This window comes from Vicia villosa, unplaced genomic scaffold, assembly GCF_029867415.1.
Source record: "Vicia villosa cultivar HV-30 ecotype Madison, WI unplaced genomic scaffold, Vvil1.0 ctg.001374F_1_1, whole genome shotgun sequence".
In the NCBI taxonomy this organism is placed as follows: domain Eukaryota; kingdom Viridiplantae; phylum Streptophyta; class Magnoliopsida; order Fabales; family Fabaceae; genus Vicia; species Vicia villosa.
Genome location: NW_026705596.1, coordinates 448,852 through 469,546, shown reverse-complemented (window position 1 = coordinate 469,546; position 20,695 = coordinate 448,852). Strand labels below are relative to the sequence as shown.

The following is a 20,695-nucleotide window of genomic DNA, read 5'->3' as shown; positions in this document are numbered from 1 at the left end:
GTTAGTATGTTAGGTTTTATTATAAATAGCATACTAGTCTCTCATCATTGCTAAGCTGCAAATCCTAATTTAGGGTGAGAGAGGTTATTTGCTATTCTTGTAAACTTGTAATCTTGTTTTCTAAGAGAAAGTAAAAGAATAGCAGTTATAACCAATTATTGTGTTCCTCTTCTTCCTTGTCCTTTATTCTTCCTTGTTTTATACTTTGTTCTTGGCATTGAATTCACAACAAATTGGTGCGGTGAGCGTGGAGAAGATGCCTTCAACAAAGTATGAGATTGAAAAGTTCACCGGAGTGAATGATTTCGGTCTGTGGCACTTGAAGATGAAAGCCCTACTGGTTTAGCAGGGTTGTTTGGAAGCGTTGAAGGGAGAGGCAGCCATGAATGCAGAATTGACAACAGCGGAGAAAACGAATATGATCGAGAAAGCACACAGCGCAATTTTGTTGAGCCTTGGTGATAAGGTTCTCCGGCAGGTATCAAAGGAGACGACGACATCAGGATTATGGGTGAAACTTGAAAGTTTGTATATGACCAAATCGCTGGTAAATCGACTATACCTGAAGCAAGCTTTGTATTCATTCAAGATGATTGAAGACAAAGTATTGGCTGAGCAGTTGGATATGTTCAACAAGCTGATTCTTGATCTTGAAAATATTGATGTGAAGATCGATGATGAAGATCAAGCGATGTTACTATTGTGTTCTTTGCCTCGATCACATGCTCACTTCAAAGAAACTCTCTTGTATGGAAGGGAGTCCTTGACGTTTGAAGAAGTTCAATCAGCCTTGTACTCCAAGGACTTGAATGAACGAAAGAAGCATAAACCTTCGACTGTTGGCGAAGGTTTGGCCGTTAAAGGAAAACTCTTACGAAAGGATGGTAAGTTCGACAAGAAGAAAGGCAAAAGCCAGTCGAAGTCTTACAGTGGCGAAGCATCTGACATTCAATGCTACCATTGTAAGAAGGAGGGTCACACAAGAAAGGTGTGTCCTGAACACCTGAAATATCATGGAGGTAAGGATAAGGGCAACGCTGCCATTGTTCAAGATGATTTTGAATCATCTGATGTTCTTGTGGTTTCAAGCAGTGACTCTAAGAAGGAGTGGATTATGGATTCAGGTTGCACTTGGCACATGACTCCAAACAAAGACTTGTTCGAGGAATTATGTGATCAAGATGGTGGATCAGTATTGCTGGGAAACAACAGGGCTTGCAAGATTGCAGGTGTTGGATCTGTGAGATTCAAGCTCCATGATGAGTCAATAAGGTTGTTGACTGAAGTCAGGTATGTTCCTGATTTAAAGAGAAATCTGCTTTCTCTTGGTGAATTCGACAAGAAAGGATATGTTTTCCAAGGAGAGAAAAGTATCCTAAGAGTCATGAAGGGTTCGAAGGAAGTCTTGAGAGGCGTGAAGAAACAAGGCTTGTATACCCTTGAGGCTGAAGTTGTAAGTGGTTCGACAAATGTTGCATCCACGAAACCTTTGTCGAAAACAGAAATCTGGCACATGAGATTGGGCCATGTCAGTGAAAGGGGTCTGGTCGAATTAGGGAAACAAAATCTTCTTGGTGGAGACAAAGTCGAAAAGCTGAAGTTTTGTGAACCCTGTGTACTTGGAAAATCTTGCAGAGTGAAGTTCAACAAAGGAAAACAAAGAACACATGGATCCCTTGATTACATCCATGCTGATCTTTGGGGGCCTGCAAGGTGTCCATCACATTCAGGAGCAAGGTATTTTCTATCCATAGTAGATGATTATTCCAGAAAATTATGGGTATTCATCCAGAAGACTAAGGATGAAACTTTTGAGAATTTCAAAAGTTGGAAGACTCTGGTTGAAAATCAGACTGGCAGAAAGGTCAAGAGGTTGAGAACCGACAATGGCCTTGAATTTTTCAATGAGGCATTCGACAGTTTTTGTGCTGCCTCTGGTATTGCAAGGCATAGAACTACTACAGGTACTCCACAGCAAAATGGTTTGGCTGAAAGGTTTAATCGAACTATTTTGGAGAGAGTCAGATGCATGTTGACTAGTGCGGGGTTAACGAAGGTGTTCTGGGCTGAGGCTGTTTCGACAGCAACATATCTGATAAACAGATGTCCTTCGACAGCGTTAGATGTGAAGACACTTGAAGAAGTTTGGTCGGGACATCCACCAGATCTCGACAAACTGAGAGAATTTGGCTGCGTAGCCTATGCTCACATTAGGCAAGACAAGGTTGAACCTAGAGCTCTGAAATGCATATTCATGGGATATCCAGAAGGAGTCAAAGCTTATAGGCTATGGTGCCTAGAGCCAGGTCACAGGAGGTGTATCACCAGTCGAGATGTAGTTTTCAATGAAGCTGAAATGGTTTTTAAGAAAACTGATGATGTTAATCGAAGTACAAAAACATCTGACGAAGAGCTGGAACAGGTAGAGATTCCTGTTGAGGTGGAGCATGTTGATGCTGAATTGCATATCCCTGATGAAGTCAAAGAAGAAGCAGAAGATGCTGAGGAAGTTGAGGAAACTGATGATGACTACCTATTGTCGAGAGATAGGTCGAGAAGAGTCATAAAGGCACCTCAGAGGCTTGGGTATGCAGATCTTATAGCTTATGCCTTAATCTCTGCAAGTGAGGTTCTAGACGAAGAACCTAGAGACTACAAGGAAGTTATGAGGAGTCGAAATAAGACTGAATGGCTGAAGGCCATGGATGATGAGATGAAATCTCTTCATGATAATCATACTTGGGAACTGATCAAGAAACCTGTTGGGGCAAGGTTAGTCAGCTGTAAATGGATTTTCAAAGTTAAGGAAGGAATTGAAGGAGTGACGTCGAAAAGATACAAGGCAAGGTTAGTTGCAAGGGGTTTCACTCAGAAAGAAGGTGTCGACTTCAATGATGTGTTTTCTTCTGTTGTGAAGCATAGGTCCATTCGAATGTTACTTGCCATGGTAGCACAGTTCGATCTTGACCTGGAACAGATGGATGTGAAGACTGCGTTCTTGTATGGTGATCTAGATGAAACGATCCTGATGAGGCAACCTGAAGGGTATGTCGAAAAGGGGAAGGAAGAGAATGTGTGCAAGTTAAAGAGATCTTTGTATGGGCTAAAACAATCTCCTCGACAGTGGAATAGGAGATTCGACAAGTTCATGGCACGCATAAGTTTCATTAGAAGTCAGTTCGACCACTGCGTTTACTTCAGATTTCGACCTGGTAATTCATTTGTTATTTTGTTGCTTTATATGGATGATATTCTCATAGCAAGCAACAATGTTGAAGATGTGACGAGGGTGAAGGCTGAACTCAATAAGGAGTTCGATATGAAGGATCTGGGAGCTGCTTCCAGAATTCTTGGAATTGACATTCGAAGAGATAGAAAGAAGTCTAAGTTATGTTTATCTAAAGAGGCATACCTACGGAAGATTCTTGAAAAGTTTGGTATGTCGAATTCGAAGCCAGTTGTGACTCCAACAAACCCTCAATTCAAGCTGAGTATTGATCAGTGTCCCAGTACTGATGTCTAAAGAGCCTATATGAATAGCATCCCATATGCTAATATAGTTGGTTCTTTGATGTATGTTATGGTCTGTACTAGACCCGACATAACATACGCAGTAAGTCTTGTAAGCAGGTACATGGCGAATCCTGGAAAGGCTCGCTGGCAAGCATTGAAGTGGATTTTAAGGTACATAAATGGGTCTCTGAATAGAGTCTTAATTTATGGTGGAGCCTTGGGTGAAGATAGTAAAGCAGTAATCGAAGAATATGTCGACTCTGATTATGCAGGTTGTATGGATTCCAGAAAATCTATTTCAGGATATGTTTTCGCTATGTTTGGCACAACAATTAGTTGGAAAGCAACACTTCAGAAGGTTGTTGCTCTATCAACCACTGATGCGGAATATATTTCCTTAACTGAAGTTGTGAAAGAAGCATTGTGGCTTGAAGGTTTTGCGAAGGAGCTGAAACTTCAAGGTCGAGGTATCACTGTTAAATGTGATAGTCAAAGTGCAATACACCTGTCGAAGAATTCAGCCTATCATGAGCGAACTAAGCACATTGATGTGAGGCTGCATTTCGTCAGAGGAGTAATCGAGCGCGGAGAAGTCCAAGTGCTGAAGGTTTCGACTGAAGATAATGCTGCTGATATGATCACCAAGACATTGTCGAGTTGCAAGTTTTTCCACTGTATGCTGTTGATAAAGCTGCATGAAAAAAGCTAGTTTAATCCCTTGATGTTGTAGAGTTAGATCCAAGGTGGAGATTTGTGAGATATTGGATCGAACTCTAGTATGGTCGAAGGGTAGCTTCTTGGTTCGACAAGATTAAGCATGAAGTCGAAGGTTGTTCACATGCTTGTGTCGAAGATGCTAGGGTCGTTAGCATGTTAAATTAGGTTTTAGTGTTTAAACCCTAATTTGTTAAGTTAGCTTGTTTATTAAGTTGGCTTGTGTAATGGGTCTTGTGGAAAAAAGCCCATTAGTTAGTATGTTAGGTTTTATTATAAATAGCATATTATTCTCTCATCATTGCTAAGCTGCAAATCCTAATTTAGGGTGAGAGAGGTTATTTGCTATTCTTGTAAACTTGTAATCTTGTTTTCTAAGAGAAAGTAAAAGAATAGCAGTTATAACCAATTATTGTGTTCCTTTTGTTCCTTGTCCTTTATTCTTCCTTGTTTTATACTTTGTTATTGGCATTGAATTCACAACAAATACTCATCAAAATCATCACATATCACTCACAACAGTGCCCATCTCTGCAACACTAAGCTGAGAGAACAACCGTATTACTCTTGTCGGCGATCTCTCAACCGACTCAAACAATACGGAAGCATTAAGCTTCAATACCCACGTTATTATTAGCTTTAAATCTATCTCTAGAATCTAGAAACTAATAGATTTCCTTCACTAATCAAGATTTATGAGGTCTATCTCTACAACAACCCAAATCCAAACATAAATGCAAAAAGATCAAGGAAAGCACAAAATTGATTTGTAAAGCATATATTATACAACACCATGAGCAATACATATACATATGTTCAAAGTAAATATACAAACATACCCAAAAAAATAGAGTATACAAAGAGAATAGAAGAAGAGGAACCAAACATTTCTTGGTCTGTCAACACCAATCGATGAGAAATTCGACCTCCGATCATCAAGATGCAACCCCATTTGATGTTTCTAAGCCTCCCTCTACCAAAAAATGAAGGTTTATGGAATTGGGAACAAATACCCCAAAATCGTAACCAAAAATTGTGCTTTTGGCCCTTAAAACGTATCTATGTCCTGCCAAATTCGTTGGGCGAGCCTGTCATTCGCCGGGGGAGTGACACTAGTATCAACATCCCCTGTTTTGGCCATAACTTGAGAACCGTAACTTCGATTTGCACCCGGTTCGAAGCGTGGGAATGCTTATTCAATTTCCTATATAAAAATGACAAAATATCAACCAAATTGATGATTTTTTATTCTTTTATTGTGAGTTTTATTTTTTGATGAGTTGGTTCCGTTGCTCAAAATTGCGCGTTTGAAGCCGTGTCTTCGACAGTTTATTGTCCATGTTCCAAATACACATCAATACCTACAAAATGAATAGAAAACTATCAAATGGTACATAAATGAATCAAAAACTCGATTAAACACAAAGTAAACATATTTATGTAATATACATTAAAACGCGTCTAAATTGAGGAAAAAGAGAAGATAAGTGCCGCAAACGTATATACAAAAATAACTACAATTTGAAACTTATCAAACTCTCTCCAACTTAAACTTGTTTGTCCATAAACAGTAATCAACTAACTCTAGGAAACAAACGCAAAAATCCAAAAATCATGAATCAACAAGTTTTGAAAAACAGACTAATGTATGGCTATAATGAAAAATGGTACACACAAAGAAACATACTTACCACTAACTACGACGACAACATAAACATGACACAAATGCTAAATACAAAGAATATACCAAACATTCTAAAACAACATTAGTTCAGACATGAATCACACCTAGCACACAATCACCGATAGATGAAAAAACACACAAAGTGGGGTAATTTTCACTCATCCAATAATCTTGCAAACAAAAGACTAAATTATGCCGTCATCCAAAAACCGTATTGAAAATACAAAAGCAAGAATCAAAAGGGCTTTCCAAGGTTGTAATGTGGCTTGGTTAATAAACAAGGGATAATTCCTAAGGATGATCGAAATAAAAACTTGCCCAAACCTAAGGGAGTGATTAACTCACAAAATTTCAAACACAAAATTTTAATCAAACTTCTTCATAATTCCAAATTTCTCAAACCAATCACATACTTATTAACACAACATTATTCCATACTCTTTTTGTTTTTTTGTTTTCAAAATTTTTCTCTTTTCTCTTTCTTTTTATTTTCACTTCTTTTTCACATTTTTTTCTCTTCTTTTACTTTTCTAAACTTCATAGCAACCAAAATATAAATGAGCAAAACATTTCTCTCCCCAACTTGAATACAACCATTATCATAATATGAATTATAGACAAGCATTTAGCAAAAACAATATGGACATTGACAAAAAGGCTCAAAAGGGATATTAATGATCACACACTCACAAGGTGAATCGACTATTTGGCCAATGTAGTTGTGCTCAAAATGAAACAAAAATTCCTTGATCATTGTCATGCTTTCATATAGTCAACACAAACAAAAGATTCAGCATAATAAAATTCAATTAAAACAAGAGTTGTGGTCTCCAGCATATGTGAACAATGGAAAGCTACCTCACAAAAAGGTGGGAACTAAAGTGATTCACAAACAAACAAGTATACGAAAGAATGAATGACATAAAAGTTGTAAAAAGCCTAGGTATCATGAATATGTTAAAGTCTAGAAAGCGATAAACACATACCTTGGATGTGTACAAAAATTTAACAAAATCATTACCATACACTCGCAAGTCGAAACGATCAAATTTGGAAAATCACTTCAAATTCCTCGAGCTACTCAAAACAAGCTCAATGGTAAACACATAACTATTAATATACACAAACTAAAAAACCAGATGAAATTGTCTAAACAAATTTAAAAGTGAAGATTTGAAATTTAAGAACTGGTCCGATCTAAATTTGTTTTGACAATTGCATCACACTATTTAAACTAAACAAAAACTAAAAAGAATAAATATGTTTGTTTTACGTCGTAAGCTCGACGCCTGTTATTTAAGAATGTTCCTCCAAGTTACTACCGCCCGGCTATTCCTAACCACACACAAGCAAACGTGAAAAGAACAAACAATGATATAACAAATTCATAAGTAACAGTATAAATATAAAATAGTAAGAATATACAATATGTGCGATATATACAAAACTCAAAACTAAAGAAACTATTGCGATGCAATTTTGATAAAACACCATTCCCTGGCAACAACGCCATTTTTTAGAAGCGGTAAAGCGGCCAACAACAAAAGTTTTGGAAATATTTATCCAGGAAATTATCGTCTCCACTGGGACTAGTGCATTGAACCGTCGTTCAACAGTTTCCACAGTTATGAGTTTGGATTGAATTGGTAAAAAGTAAATGTGGGAATTAAACATATGAGCAAGAAAGAATACATTCTTTGGAGAGGAGAAACTATAAACCATGAATTTATACTACTTAAAACAAACTTAAACATGTCGATAAGTCACACTCAACATACAATACTCATCAAAATCATCACATATCGCTCACAATAGTGCTCATCTCTGCAACACTGAGCTGAGAGAACAACTGTATTACTCTTGTCGATGATCACTCAACCGACTCAAACAACACGGAAGCATTAAGTTTCGATACCCACGTGATTATTAGCTCTAAATCTATCTCTAGAATCTAGAAACTAATAGATTTCCTTCCCTAATCAATAGTTGTAAGGTCTATCTCTACAACAACCCAAATCCAAACATGAATGCAAAAAAAATCAAGGAAAGCACAAAATTGATTTGTAAAGCATATATTATACAACACCATGATCTATACATATACATATGTTCAAAGTAAATATACAAACATACCCAAAAAATAGAGTATACAAAGAGAAGAGAAGAAGAAGAACCAAACATTTCTTGATTTGTCAACACCAATCGATGAGAAATTCGACCTCCGATCATCAAGATGCAACCCCATTTGATGTTTCTAAGCCTCCCTCTACCAAAAAATGAAGGTTGGTGGAATTGGGAACAAATACCCCAAAACCATAACCTAAAAATTGTGTTTTTGGCCCTTAAAATGTATTTCTGTCCTGCCAAATTCGCTGGGCGAGCCTGTCATTCGCCGGGCGAGTGACACTAGTAGCAACATCCCTGTTTTGGCCATAACTTGAGAACCGTAACTCCGATTTGCGCCCGGTTCAAAGCGTTGGAAAACTTATTTAATTTCCTATCTAAAAATTATAAAATATCAACCAAATTAATGAGTTTTTATTCTTTTATTGTGAGTCTTATTTGTTGATGAGTTAGTTTCGTTGCTTAAAATTGCGCGTTTGAAGCTTTGTCTTCAACAGTTTATTGCCCATGCTCCAAATACGCATCAATACCTACAAAATGAATAGAAAACTATCAAATGGTACATAAATGAATCAAAAACTCGATTAAACATAATGTATACATATTTATGTAATATACTCTAAAACACGTCTCAATTGAGGAAAAAAAGAAGATATGCCACAAACCTGTATACAAAAATAACTACAATTTGACACCTATCATATTTTTAGTAAGAATTTATTATCATATAATTGACAACGAATGGGAATCTTGAGCAACCAAATTATCATTTTTTATATTATTATCTCTTTAAGTTAAGACATTTAAAAAATAGTAATTTTTTTGTACTATTTAGAATAATTAACTCTTTTTACTATTTTTTGGGAGACAGAAAACACATCTATATTAAAAATAAGTTTTGATGAGATCTCAAAATTTATGATAAAATATTTATATTATGTTTTATAACTTATACTATAGAATTATTACTATCATAATGATTACAATTATTTACTTTTATTTTCTATAATATTTACTCAAGATTGATTTTCTAAATTAGAGTAATATTTATATTTATCTATAATATTTACTTTTATTTTCTATGATATTTATACTATAGAATTATTATTATTATTATTATTATTATTATAATAATGATTAAAATTGTTCAATTTTTTATTGTGAATTTAAAACACACGAAATGGATACGGACATGGGCACATACAATTACTCACGAAAATAATAGGATATAGGAGCGGGTACGGGTACGTTAATACCCACACTACTAAAAAAATGCAAATTAGCGACGAAAATTTGTGAGAGATTTAAATCATAAATGAAGAAATTTGTGAGGTAATTTTTCCGTCACAAAAAATTCCTCATAAAATCTCACAAAACTGATAAAAGTAAATATAGTAGGAAATAAATTTATATTATACAAATATTTAATTTCTTTTTAATGATATTATATATATTAGTAAATACAATTTTATAGTCAACTATTTTTTAATTTTTTAATAAAAGAATCTATACATTTATATTATATAAAAATGAAAATATATTTTGTATAACTTTATTAATAAATTTTTAAAAAATGGAAAATTTAGATGAAAATGAATTCCCTCTATTTATTTTCCTTTCCCTCTTATATCATGAAAGTTTCCCTCATATTTTTTTCCATTCCCTCTCATATTCTAAAACTTTCCCCTTCTATTTTCAACTTATATGAAAAAAAATCTAAATTATATTTAAAAATAGATAATTTTAGAATTACCTGGACCACTCACGAAGTTCACTTTCTCTTTCACTTGATATTCTCACACTCTCTCGATCTCTCTCAAAGCTTCCTCTACCTCTCCCTCTCAAAAAGCTCTCTCTTTGAACGATTTCACCTATCCTAGTCAACAATTTCATCCTCATTAGACACATATATCGCTAACAATATCATCATTATTGTGGCTTTAATTTAACCCTAAATCGTTTGGATCGAACACACCACCTATAACAATGGCTTCTAAGATTCATTTATCTTTTGATTTACTAACTTTAGATCTTCAATCACGCATCAGGATGTATATTTCCGCTTTCTTGTCTCGTATTTGTGTGTTCTAATAAAAAAATTCGTTTTGATTTATATGCTTAGGGTTTAAAGAAAATGAAGGTATAATTTCAAGGGATTCAATAGATGACAATATATTTCAAGTATTTGCAACCCATTTTTCCGGTAAACCTATTAGTGTAAGAGTTATTGGTGTAATTGATTTGGCTCCTGGATTTTCTTATTTCTCTTCAATTTCCGATATCTGTAACCGTTTATCAGAATTTGCAAAACATCTAGGGTTGAGTTTTGAGTTTACATGGGCCGAAATGGAAAAACCAAGGATGGAAATAATCCATGGGCCAAATTAATGATCTAATCAACTAGAAAAATGTTGCAATTGATTGGACAAATCAATTGATGATCGATTAACAAGCTCAAATAGGAAGGTTTAGATATAGAGCCGTTGTAAGTCATTAGTGTGCTATCATTTTTTATTATGTAATCGATTGGCATTTCTATAATTGATTATCATAATGTGCTAATTGATTGGGTGGCACATTTTTCCTATCTATTAAATAGTTTTAAAAATAGCTTAGACAACTTTTTAATCACTTGTTTTTCGGATATAAAATAATTTTCAAGATAGAAACATTGTTTAAAGATGTTTTAAGTGTATGTGTGTGAGTTGCATTAGTGCTCGTAAACTATTACCTTACTTTTACAATATTCGGTTCATTCAGATAGACTGGAAGGCATGACCTGGCAAGCTTTCACACCTTTCTCCGAAAAGCTTCAAGACTTTTGCTAGATAGTCTCTGATTGTACATGCACTTTGATCTTGAATCCTTTTGTTTATGAATCATAAGATGCTTTGATTATACTATCATCGTCAAGGTTGAAAGCTATTGCCATGTGTTGTCATCATCAAAATTTTAGACGCGGATCTTTATCACCTGCATGCACATAGATCCACCATCTTAGGATTGGCCTTTAAACTAATCTTCTTCGGCGTATTGTTATATCGGGGTAGGCCTATCTTGGAGACAGGGACAGAGATGTATTGAATGGTAGTAGATGATCTCGGTACGACACACATTAAATGCTCGTGTTATAATTAAAATGTTTCATAGTTTAACTTCTCCATGTGGCTCTAGGCTCTTATGGTAAGGAGTGGAGACATATACTTTATATCTCTAATGGTGTTCCTCTACCAAATTCAACTTTGTATTGCACTTTAGTTGACGGTATAATGTATCCTTACAATTACTAGACTTGATATTGTCTATGATGTTCATGTTACCATTCAATTTGTTATCTCTCCCACTATAGTAAATTGGGAAATTATTTTTCACATTCTTCTTTATCTTCGGATAACCTAGTTTCAAAGCTTTTTATTTCCCCCATTATCTTCAATGGAGTTATGTACTTATTATGACATTGATTGGGATGGCGACCCCATAGATTGTTAGTCTACCACATGTTTTTGCTTCTTCCTCTGATGCTCTCTTATTTCTTAGTAATGTAGAAAGAAAATATTGTATTATGCATTTCTACAAAATTTAAGCATGACATCTACCACTACTTAAATAGTTTGTGTACCGCTCAAGAAAGTATAGGAGTGTGTGTTCCTCCTGCAAGTACAGGGGGACTTAGAGGTCTTAGTAGGTATATTACGTTATATAGTAGTTAGGACTTACCCACAATGGTGAGAAGCCCTGTATGATGGTCTTTTACGGTGAATTTTGGGTCCTGGCACGTGAGGTGGGAGGCTTTGTTACTGAATGTGTGCTTAGGTATAAGCGTATGTGGGATGTGATTTGTATCACTTAAGATTTGTCCCTTTTCCCTCTAGGAAGAGGTATTTATAGAGGCCTTTTGAACTTAGGGTTTGGATAACCCTTATGGGTGGCAACCACTCCCTCATGATCAAGGGAAGTTGTTAACCGCCTAACCTTCAAGGAGTAGTTGTAGATTCTCTCTCATTTGAAGAATAATATTATACGTCATTGGTCCTAAGACGAGCCCTGAGGATTTCGCCTAGATGGCATTGCTCTTTGGGCGAGGACGCATTCCAAATATAAGGGACACTCACAAATATAACACTACAGTTTGGTTGTGGTGATTACTTTCTGATACGAGTGTACCTCTTTCTAAAATAACTCACATGTATTATGTTAACAAAAGTGTCATTCAAATTGCTTACATCAGTATTTCATGAATGTAACAAGCACATTGAAAATGATTGTAACTTCACTCATATCATCTTCAGTAGAGAACAAGTACTCCACTGTTTGTCTCATCCTCCCAGTAGATTTTGATTTGTTTACGAAGAGGCATTCCACTAAATATTTTTTGTTTCTTGATTAACAAACTCTTGATGCTTCTTGTTAATACATCATGAGTTTTAGAGGAAATGTTAGGTAATGTGTAATGGAACTTTTTGTTACAATAGAGTTAAAGATGGTTTTGTCAATTTATATTATATTATATTATATATATATTTTCTTTGTAATTCTTGTTTTTTACAAGTTATGTTAATCAGTTATTGAAACTCTACTCTCCTCCTCCTCCTTCTTCTTCTTCTTCTTCTTCTTCTTCTTCTTCTATTTTGTCATCTCTATTATTAATGCATGTGTTTTTATGAGTATTCATGCATACTTGTTTGAGTTATTTATAACAAATAAGAGAGAGAGAACAAAAACACCAATACTTTTAGAGAGTAATTATTAAAAAAACAGGGCTTATTCCCAAAAATAAATTGGAATCAAGTTGAGGTGTTAACACCAACCACATCAGTGAAACATAAATGATTAACCAAAGTATGATCAAGAGCACACTCTAAATTGGTTAAAGTATCGACATACAAATTGACATCACAATAGATATTTAACCTTCACCTTCCAATCCTTTTCAATCACATACTAAATATTCACAAGCACATGTAAAGAAAAACTTTATTTATTTTATCTATAAGTATACAATAAAAATCTACTTACTTTAGGGTTTAGACATATATTTGTAAATTTATCATACTAATATATCACCACTATGGTATTAGAAAATAAATGGTTATGAACTAATTAATGTCTTCCACCATAACGTCTATGTCTATGTTGAAATGATATTAAGGCCTCTATAAACTCACCTTTCCCAAAATCTGGCCAAAGTTTGTTATTAAAAAAAATTCTGTGTATGCCAATTGCCATAACAAAAAATTACTAACTCTAAGTTCTCCACTTGTCCGAATCAGTAAATCTGGGTAAGGAAACTCAGTACAGTTTGTCTCCAACTCCTTTTCAAGTATGTTTTCATCAATGTCTTCCAAATAAATAAGGCCATCTTTCACTTTCTTAGCTACACTCTTACATGCTTGGACTATATCGTATTTCCCACCATAGTTAACTGCCAAAATAACTTGAAATTTTGAATTCTCCTTCGTATAGTCCTCAATATCAGCTATCATTTGTTGCAAAGATTTTGGGAGCTTTGATGTATCTCCAATTACAGATATTTTAATTCCTTCCCTATATATAACAAAGTGACAGTTACAAGCTTACAAAAATAACACCACTTAATATAAGAGAAAAAGAATGTTATTACAATTAGCAACACCTCAAATGTGTGATTTCTCTATAGCCTATGTAACTTGAGAGATATATTTTGTGATGCGTACATATAAATTGTATTATTATTACTTTAGTTTTAAAGTATGACTTTGAGTATAGGTAGTATTGCTCTAAACCTTTTGATGTTTTTGTCATTTTTTAAAATTTTGTTAGTGACATATATCTGGCATTCAGGCCATAGCTTGAATTGTAATTCTCTAATAAACTTGATTTTTGTAAGGAAATATAGCTTAATTTTTGACAACTTTTATATTCAATTTAAAGTCTAATTTGTCTATCTCCCATGCCTAAATTAATGATGAATCTAAACTTCTTTAGTTGAATTTCCTAATTGACATTTGCTCCTAAATAGATTTTTCTCATAAATAATCAAGAACACTCATACATTCATGTCCTTTCAATCATTATAAGTCATTTCAAATGATAAATTTCTAAATATTAAAGTTTTAAACCTAAAAATCCTCTTTGTTTAATATCCATTGATTAGGCAAGTCTCCTTTCACTCCATTATTCATGTTCTTGTATTAGATCTTACTCTTACCTTTTGATTTTAATTATACTTCCTATTTGATAGACTTTCATCGATTTATTCTTGGTGATTAAAGCCAAATTGACCAAAACCTATTTTTGTGATTAAGTTCTTCGATAACCAAGGTAAGGGGTGAGAATGTTCGGTTAAATTATATATATATATATATATATATATATATATATATATATATATATATATATATATATATATATATATATATATATATATATATATATATATATATATATATATATATATATATATATATATATATATATATATATATATAAGATTGTTTAATTGAACAATATTATGTCTCTTTATTTATTATATTTGATTAGTACGTGCACTAGTATATTCATAAATGGCTTATAAGAGAGACGTAGAAATTTCACTAAAGGAAGGAGACGTAATATATTGCTCTTGCCAGCTTCCTATAACTGCCCATCTATTGGAACGATCGTCCATAATTTGATTATGGCACCCGTTTTTCATATCACTTGTTTTTTTGTAAAATTTGGAGGTGACATGTCCCTATCTATAACAGTATGGTAGAGGGAGTAAAAAGGAGGAGGCCACATTCTCCAAAGAAACAGGAGAAGTAATTACCTCCTTTCCACGCTCCTGAAAGTGGGAAGTATAAAAATTACCTTATTGGGACCTAAGAATAGGTCTAAGAGACCCTTATAAATACCTCAACCACGAGGTTAAAGAGGACATTCAATAAAACTGAAAATATCAATATACAGATTTTCTCACCATCCGTGCTCGAATTTGCTCTTATACCACAATAACCTTAAAAACCTATGACAACCCTACATCACAAGGGGGTTGTCATGTTGGTACATTTACCAAGTACAAAATGTATTTGAATACAAGTTCTTAGTACACATAATTGTCATATTTAATTAGCAATAACAGCCCAGGGCCTAAAAAAAAATAGGGACCTCAAATATTAAAATGTGGGCTTTATGAATTGTAAAGAAAAAATATTATAGTTTTTTATTTTGAAAAACATCGACGTATTGTCTGTATGTAGGTAAGTGGAATTAATGCCAATGTTAAAGTTGCCGGTTCAATTCTTGCAGGGACTGTACCTTATAATTTTGCCCATATTACCAACTCAACAAAATAATTTCATTATTAATTGCTACTTTTTATTGTATATATATATAATAATAATTTTATTAATTTATTAATTTTATTTCTTTAATATAAATTTTACTACCATATAATTATATAATTATTAGATCTAATTATTAGTTGTTTTATAAATATTTAAAAAATTGGATATTAATATTATTTTGAATTAATTCTTATGAATATATATATATATATATATATATATATATATATATATATATATATATATATATATATATATATATATATATATATATATATATATATATATATATATATATGAATAATAAATTAAATTTATAAGTTTAAAACAACTTTAATTTAGTCTAACTTAACACAATCTTTATAAGGTTTCATAAATTTTTAATAATTTAACATTTTTCATATTATTACATCAATTGCCAAAAAATTTGATGGTTTACTAAAGTCTCAAAACAACTAAAAAAAATATCTTTGTAATTACTACTAACAATTTTCACTCTCTTAATATTGGGAAAAGAAGAAGGCGGTAGACAAACTTAATTCAAATTATTGATATTTAAAAAAAAAAAGATAAATTATTAAATTTATTTTATAATAATGTATTAAAAAATTAACAATATTAATATTACTTATAAATAAATCTTTTATTAGTTGTTCATCTTTTTTAAGGGCTATTTTTGTTATTTGTTCAGGACCTCTAAAATACCAGGACCGACCCTGAGCAATAACAATCACTTATAAAAATACTTCCAATATCAAAAAAACTCTAAAAGTATATTTTGATTAAATAAAATGTGAAGTGATATTATGTGAAATATGACTTTGGAAATATCATTTATGAGGAGTAGGATTATGTAAAATATTATTTTACTGTAGTGAGATTAAGTGAAATGTGACTAATATAAAATATGATTGTATAAAGTATGATTATGTAAAATGTGATGTATTCAATGTATGTTGTATGTGTCAAATAGTGTGATTAATCAAATTGTGAGATAATATCCGACTCATGTTTATGACTGTTTTCGATTAAAGAGTGATTTAAGACGAAAATGGGCAGAATACAAGTGATTAATTAATGAGTGATTTATAATTTTTTTTTTTTTTATAATTGTATTTATATACTTTACTCATTATAAATTTATTGTAACTTGTAAGTGTAACAGTTCAATTTATTTATTTTGAGTAATGTTATTTTGACATCAAATTTTACACCTACATCGTAGTTATTATTCACAATACTGTGGACAGTAATTTTTTTATTTTGACTTTTTTATAATTTTTACACTAAAATAATTTTGGCTAATAATAAATAAAAACTAGATTAATATAATTTATACTTTAGTTAATATATATTTTGACATCAAAAAGTAATATTAAGTCGTAAAATAAAATTGGTTAATTGAGTGTAAAAAATTGGTTAATATAATTTAGAATTTGGTTATCGATCAATTTCACATTGACTAAAGTTATTAACAAACATTTTATTTTTCATTAATCAACTATTTTATTACTAAATTATTTTAAATATCTGATCGTTTATTAACCAACTCCATCACTTCACTATCCAAATTTTTATATTTCATTATATAACCCATTTTATTTTACCAATAAAAATTATTATAAAAATTAATTAAAATACTGTTCACCAGTATTCAATTGGGGTGTAAAGGTGATGTAAAAAAAGCACACCTCATTTATTTTTAAGAAATTGAGAAGACCTTTATCCATCACACAGAATACAAACAAATAGTAAAGATTATTTCTAATATTTTTTATTTTGAGAGAGTATTGATACCTCTTGCATTCTTCAAATTGAGAAAGTATTGATCTTTCAAAGAGTGTAAATAAGAATTCAACTTCCACCTGCACCACCATCACCACCATTAACAAAACCAAATCAAAGTGAAACTAAACTATGAAGTATAATGAATTAGGACCTTAGGCCTGATCCAGTTATCAGTAGAAAACGCAAAAATGGAGAGAACTTTTATCCCCCAACTATAACATAGCTTCACCATCCTTTTCAACGACTTCACACCGGCAACGTGACCGGAAGACACCGGTAAGCCTTTCATCTTCGCCCACCTCCCGTTCCCATCCATAATCACCGCCATATGCTTTGGCATCAGCTCTGCCTTCAGCTCTCCCGGCAATGGCTCCAATTCGGAAAAATCTTCGTCGATAAGAGTTTCTCCTTTCACTTCATCCTTAAAAGCCATGGAGATTGTGCTGTGTTTGGTAATGGATTTAGAAGAATATGGAAGAAAATTATGATAAGAGTAATAATTAGAATTATAAGAGGTAATTGTTTTTGGTGTAGAATATGTTATTAGAGTTTTCTCTAATGGAATGGAGAGTCTTAAAGAAAACATGGTAGTAATAATAATGAGAAGAAGGGTTATATGATAAGGGTTTTCTTGAAATGGCTAATGCATGTGAGAAATGAAAGGTGGTTATTTTGAAGTACATAAATATATATAGTAGAGCATATGTTTTTATGAAAAAAAATAATCCAGACAAATATTGTTGTCCAAACATTTTTGATTGTGTTGTATATAACACGTTTATAAAAGAGTGATGCATAATTACTCTTAGAGGATATGTTGTAGGACCATTTCTATAGGTGTCAAGCTTTGAGCAATACCTTACCACATCATTAAAAAAATAGTTTATTTGCAAGATTGCCTCAAACGTTGGCAAAAATAACGACAAGATTGCCTTAACATATACATTTTATTAAGAAAATTTCTTTACCCACCTTCCTATGGGGTCACCCCCCAGCGAACACTCAAAACTGCCTCTGCTTCGGAGATGCATTTCCGAAGTTATTTTTTTTTTGGATTTTTTTTTACTTCGGAAATGCATCTCCGAAAACACCAAAAAAGTGGTGTTTTCGGAGATACATTTCCGAAGTCAAAAAAATTCAAAACCGTGAATATTTTCGGAAGTTCATTTCCGAAAATATTGCTGCATATACAAATTTCCCTCCTTCACTATTTCATCATTTTTCTCCAAAACTTCCCCAAACCCTCTCCAAAACCCAATCAATCTCCATCCATTTTTCGTCCTAAAATCAAGTTTCAAACCGTTGATCACGTTAAAGGGAGCATAGAAAGCTACAATTTCAGGTAAACATCACTCATTTATTCCTCTATTTCACTACATTGATTGTTGAATTTTATGCTGAAACTGATATGGTTCGGAAGTTCATTTCCGAAATATATTACCTAACAAATTTCGGAAATGAACTTCCGAAATATGCCCTGGCAGTAAAAAAAAACTGTTTTGGCCAACTTTTACTATTTTTTTCATTTGTTAGGTATGGTGCATCCGGACAACATTGTGCAAGACGATGACGCAGTAGTTCCAGTAGTTGTCAGCGTTAATAACGATCCGGTTATCGACGTTAATCCTATGATCAATGCGGTTGATGTTCGGCAAGAATTTACAAATGATCGGAGCTTCGGTAGTCGCGAACAATTGATTGAGTGGGTTCGGAACGAAGCTAGTAAACTTGGATTTGGAATTGTTATTTTAAGGTCGGACAACGGAAATAGTAGGCGGAAAGCTTTCGTTGTTTTGAATTGCGAACGAGGTGGGAGTTATGTACAATCAAACCGGGTGCTAAAACACGACGACACGTAATTTGTGGAATTCATAATCATGCCTTGGATGTCAAGTTACACGGACATCCAATGGCGTGTCGTTTGTCCCGCGAAGAGAGGAATGTGATATCGGACTTAACGATAGTCAAAGTGGCGCCTCGCAACATACTTGCCGATCTGAAGCGTAAGAAACCGGATAGCGTTTCAAATATCAAACAAGTTTACAATGAACGACACAATCTCAAAGTTTTGAATATGGGCTCTCGGTCGGAAATGCAACAACTTTTGAAACTACTAGGCGATAACAAATATGTTTCAAGCTTCCGAACCTCCGAGGACAAAGTTACGGTGCGTGATATTTTTTGGACTCATCCCGAAAGTATCAAATTATTCAACACATTTCCAACCGTTCTAGTCATGGATTCGACGTACAAGACAAACAAATATAGACTTCCTCTTCTAGAGATAGTCGGTGTGACCTCGACGGACAAGACTTATTCAGTAGGGTTTGCTTTTTTGGAGTGTGAAAAAGAAGACAACTTTACATAGGCCTTGGGAATTTGCAAGTCTTTGTTAGTTGATCAAGAGGTTATGCCAAACGTTATTGTCACCGACCGGGACAATGCTTTGATGAATGCGGTCGATACCGTCTTCCCGACATCTACCGCGTTACTTTGCCGGTATCACATAACTTGCAACGTGAGAAGCAAGTTGAAACCCGCGGTTGGGACAAAAGATAGGCCGGATAAAAATGGTAAAGTTATCAAAGCCGGTGTTGTGGTTGATAGGATAATGGCGGCATGGAGGGAAATTTTGGATGCATACTCCGAAGAGGTGTATACCGAGAAATTGGTACACTTTAGGTCTTTGTGTGGTTCCATTAAGACATTTTGTCATTACGTCGAATCCGCCATTCTTGACAAAGTTAGAGAAAAAGTCGTGTGCGCTTGGACAAATCGAGTTAGACATCTTGGTTGCACCACGACTAACCGAGTTGAATCCGCACATGCGGTCTTCAAGAGGTGGTTGGGTGATAGCAAGGGAGATTTGTGTCGGGGATGGGACACCGTCAACCAAATGCTCCAAAATCAACACAATGAAATTCAAACATCGTTCAGTCGGAGCAAGACGGTTATGGAACACCGGTATAAGGGCCAAATTCTATTCTCCCAATTGATTTACAACATATCCCGAACGTGTTTGAATTTTTTGTTTCATGAAGCTAAGCGGTCGGAGACCACGGGGCCGGATAGTTCATTATGTGGGTGCACCATTAGAAAGACATACGGCCTTCCATGTGCTTGTATACTTGCAAAAAAGAAGATGTTGAATTCACCAATACGCATGGATGAGGTAGCCGACCATTGGAAAAAGCTTCGTTTTGATGATTTTGACCCGCCGAAAGAAAATGACTCCAAAATCACCATCTCCGACGAGTTGGAAGTGATAATGGAGAAGTTTGCTAAAGCGGATGACACAACGAAAATGCATATAAAAGAACAATTACGAAAAATTGCATTTCTGGAGACCACCGATTTGAAACCGCCATCTCAACCGGTTAAGACGAAAGGTGCACCGAAAAAGTCCAAAATTACACAAGATGACACGTCAACAAAACGATCTCCTTCCTACTTTGAACATGTTGATGCATCGTTCCCGGATTCACCGACACCGAAGTCCAAGTGTAGTGGTAACAAAGGTGCCCGTATTTCGAAGCCACCTCGCACACCGCCAATAAAAAAATCACCC

The 20,695-nt window shown here is 33.8% G+C and overlaps 1 protein-coding gene across 1 annotated transcript; it reads right to left on the bottom strand.

Annotated features, from left to right (window-relative positions):
• Positions 1 to 12,997: 12,997 nt before the first annotated feature.
• LOC131634873 (dehydrodolichyl diphosphate synthase 2-like) lies at positions 12,998 to 17,788 on the bottom strand. The gene is made up of 3 exons (XM_058905498.1): positions 17,279 to 17,788; positions 17,137 to 17,204; positions 12,998 to 13,579 (listed from the first exon to the last, which is right to left on the bottom strand). The coding sequence occupies exons 1-3, from the start codon at positions 17,711 to 17,713 to the stop codon at positions 13,189 to 13,191; spliced, it is 894 nt and encodes a 297-aa protein (XP_058761481.1). The 5' UTR covers positions 17,714 to 17,788; the 3' UTR covers positions 12,998 to 13,188.
• Between the last annotated feature and the right edge of the window lie 2,907 nt (positions 17,789 to 20,695).

What these genes read in the sequence shown, in the direction of transcription:
- LOC131634873 (XM_058905498.1), bottom strand. Translation starts at nt 17,713, where the DNA reads ATGTTTTCTTTAAGACTCTCCATTCCATTAGAGAAAACTCTAATAACA. An exon ending in ATAACTGGATCAGGCCTAAG is followed by an intron (nt 17,205 to 17,278) that starts GTCCTAATTCAT and finishes ATGGTGGTGCAG; the next exon opens with GTGGAAGTTGAATTCTTATT. An exon ending in CAATTTGAAGAATGCAAGAG is followed by an intron (nt 13,580 to 17,136) that starts GTATCAATACTC and finishes TGTTATATATAG; the next exon opens with GGAAGGAATTAAAATATCTG.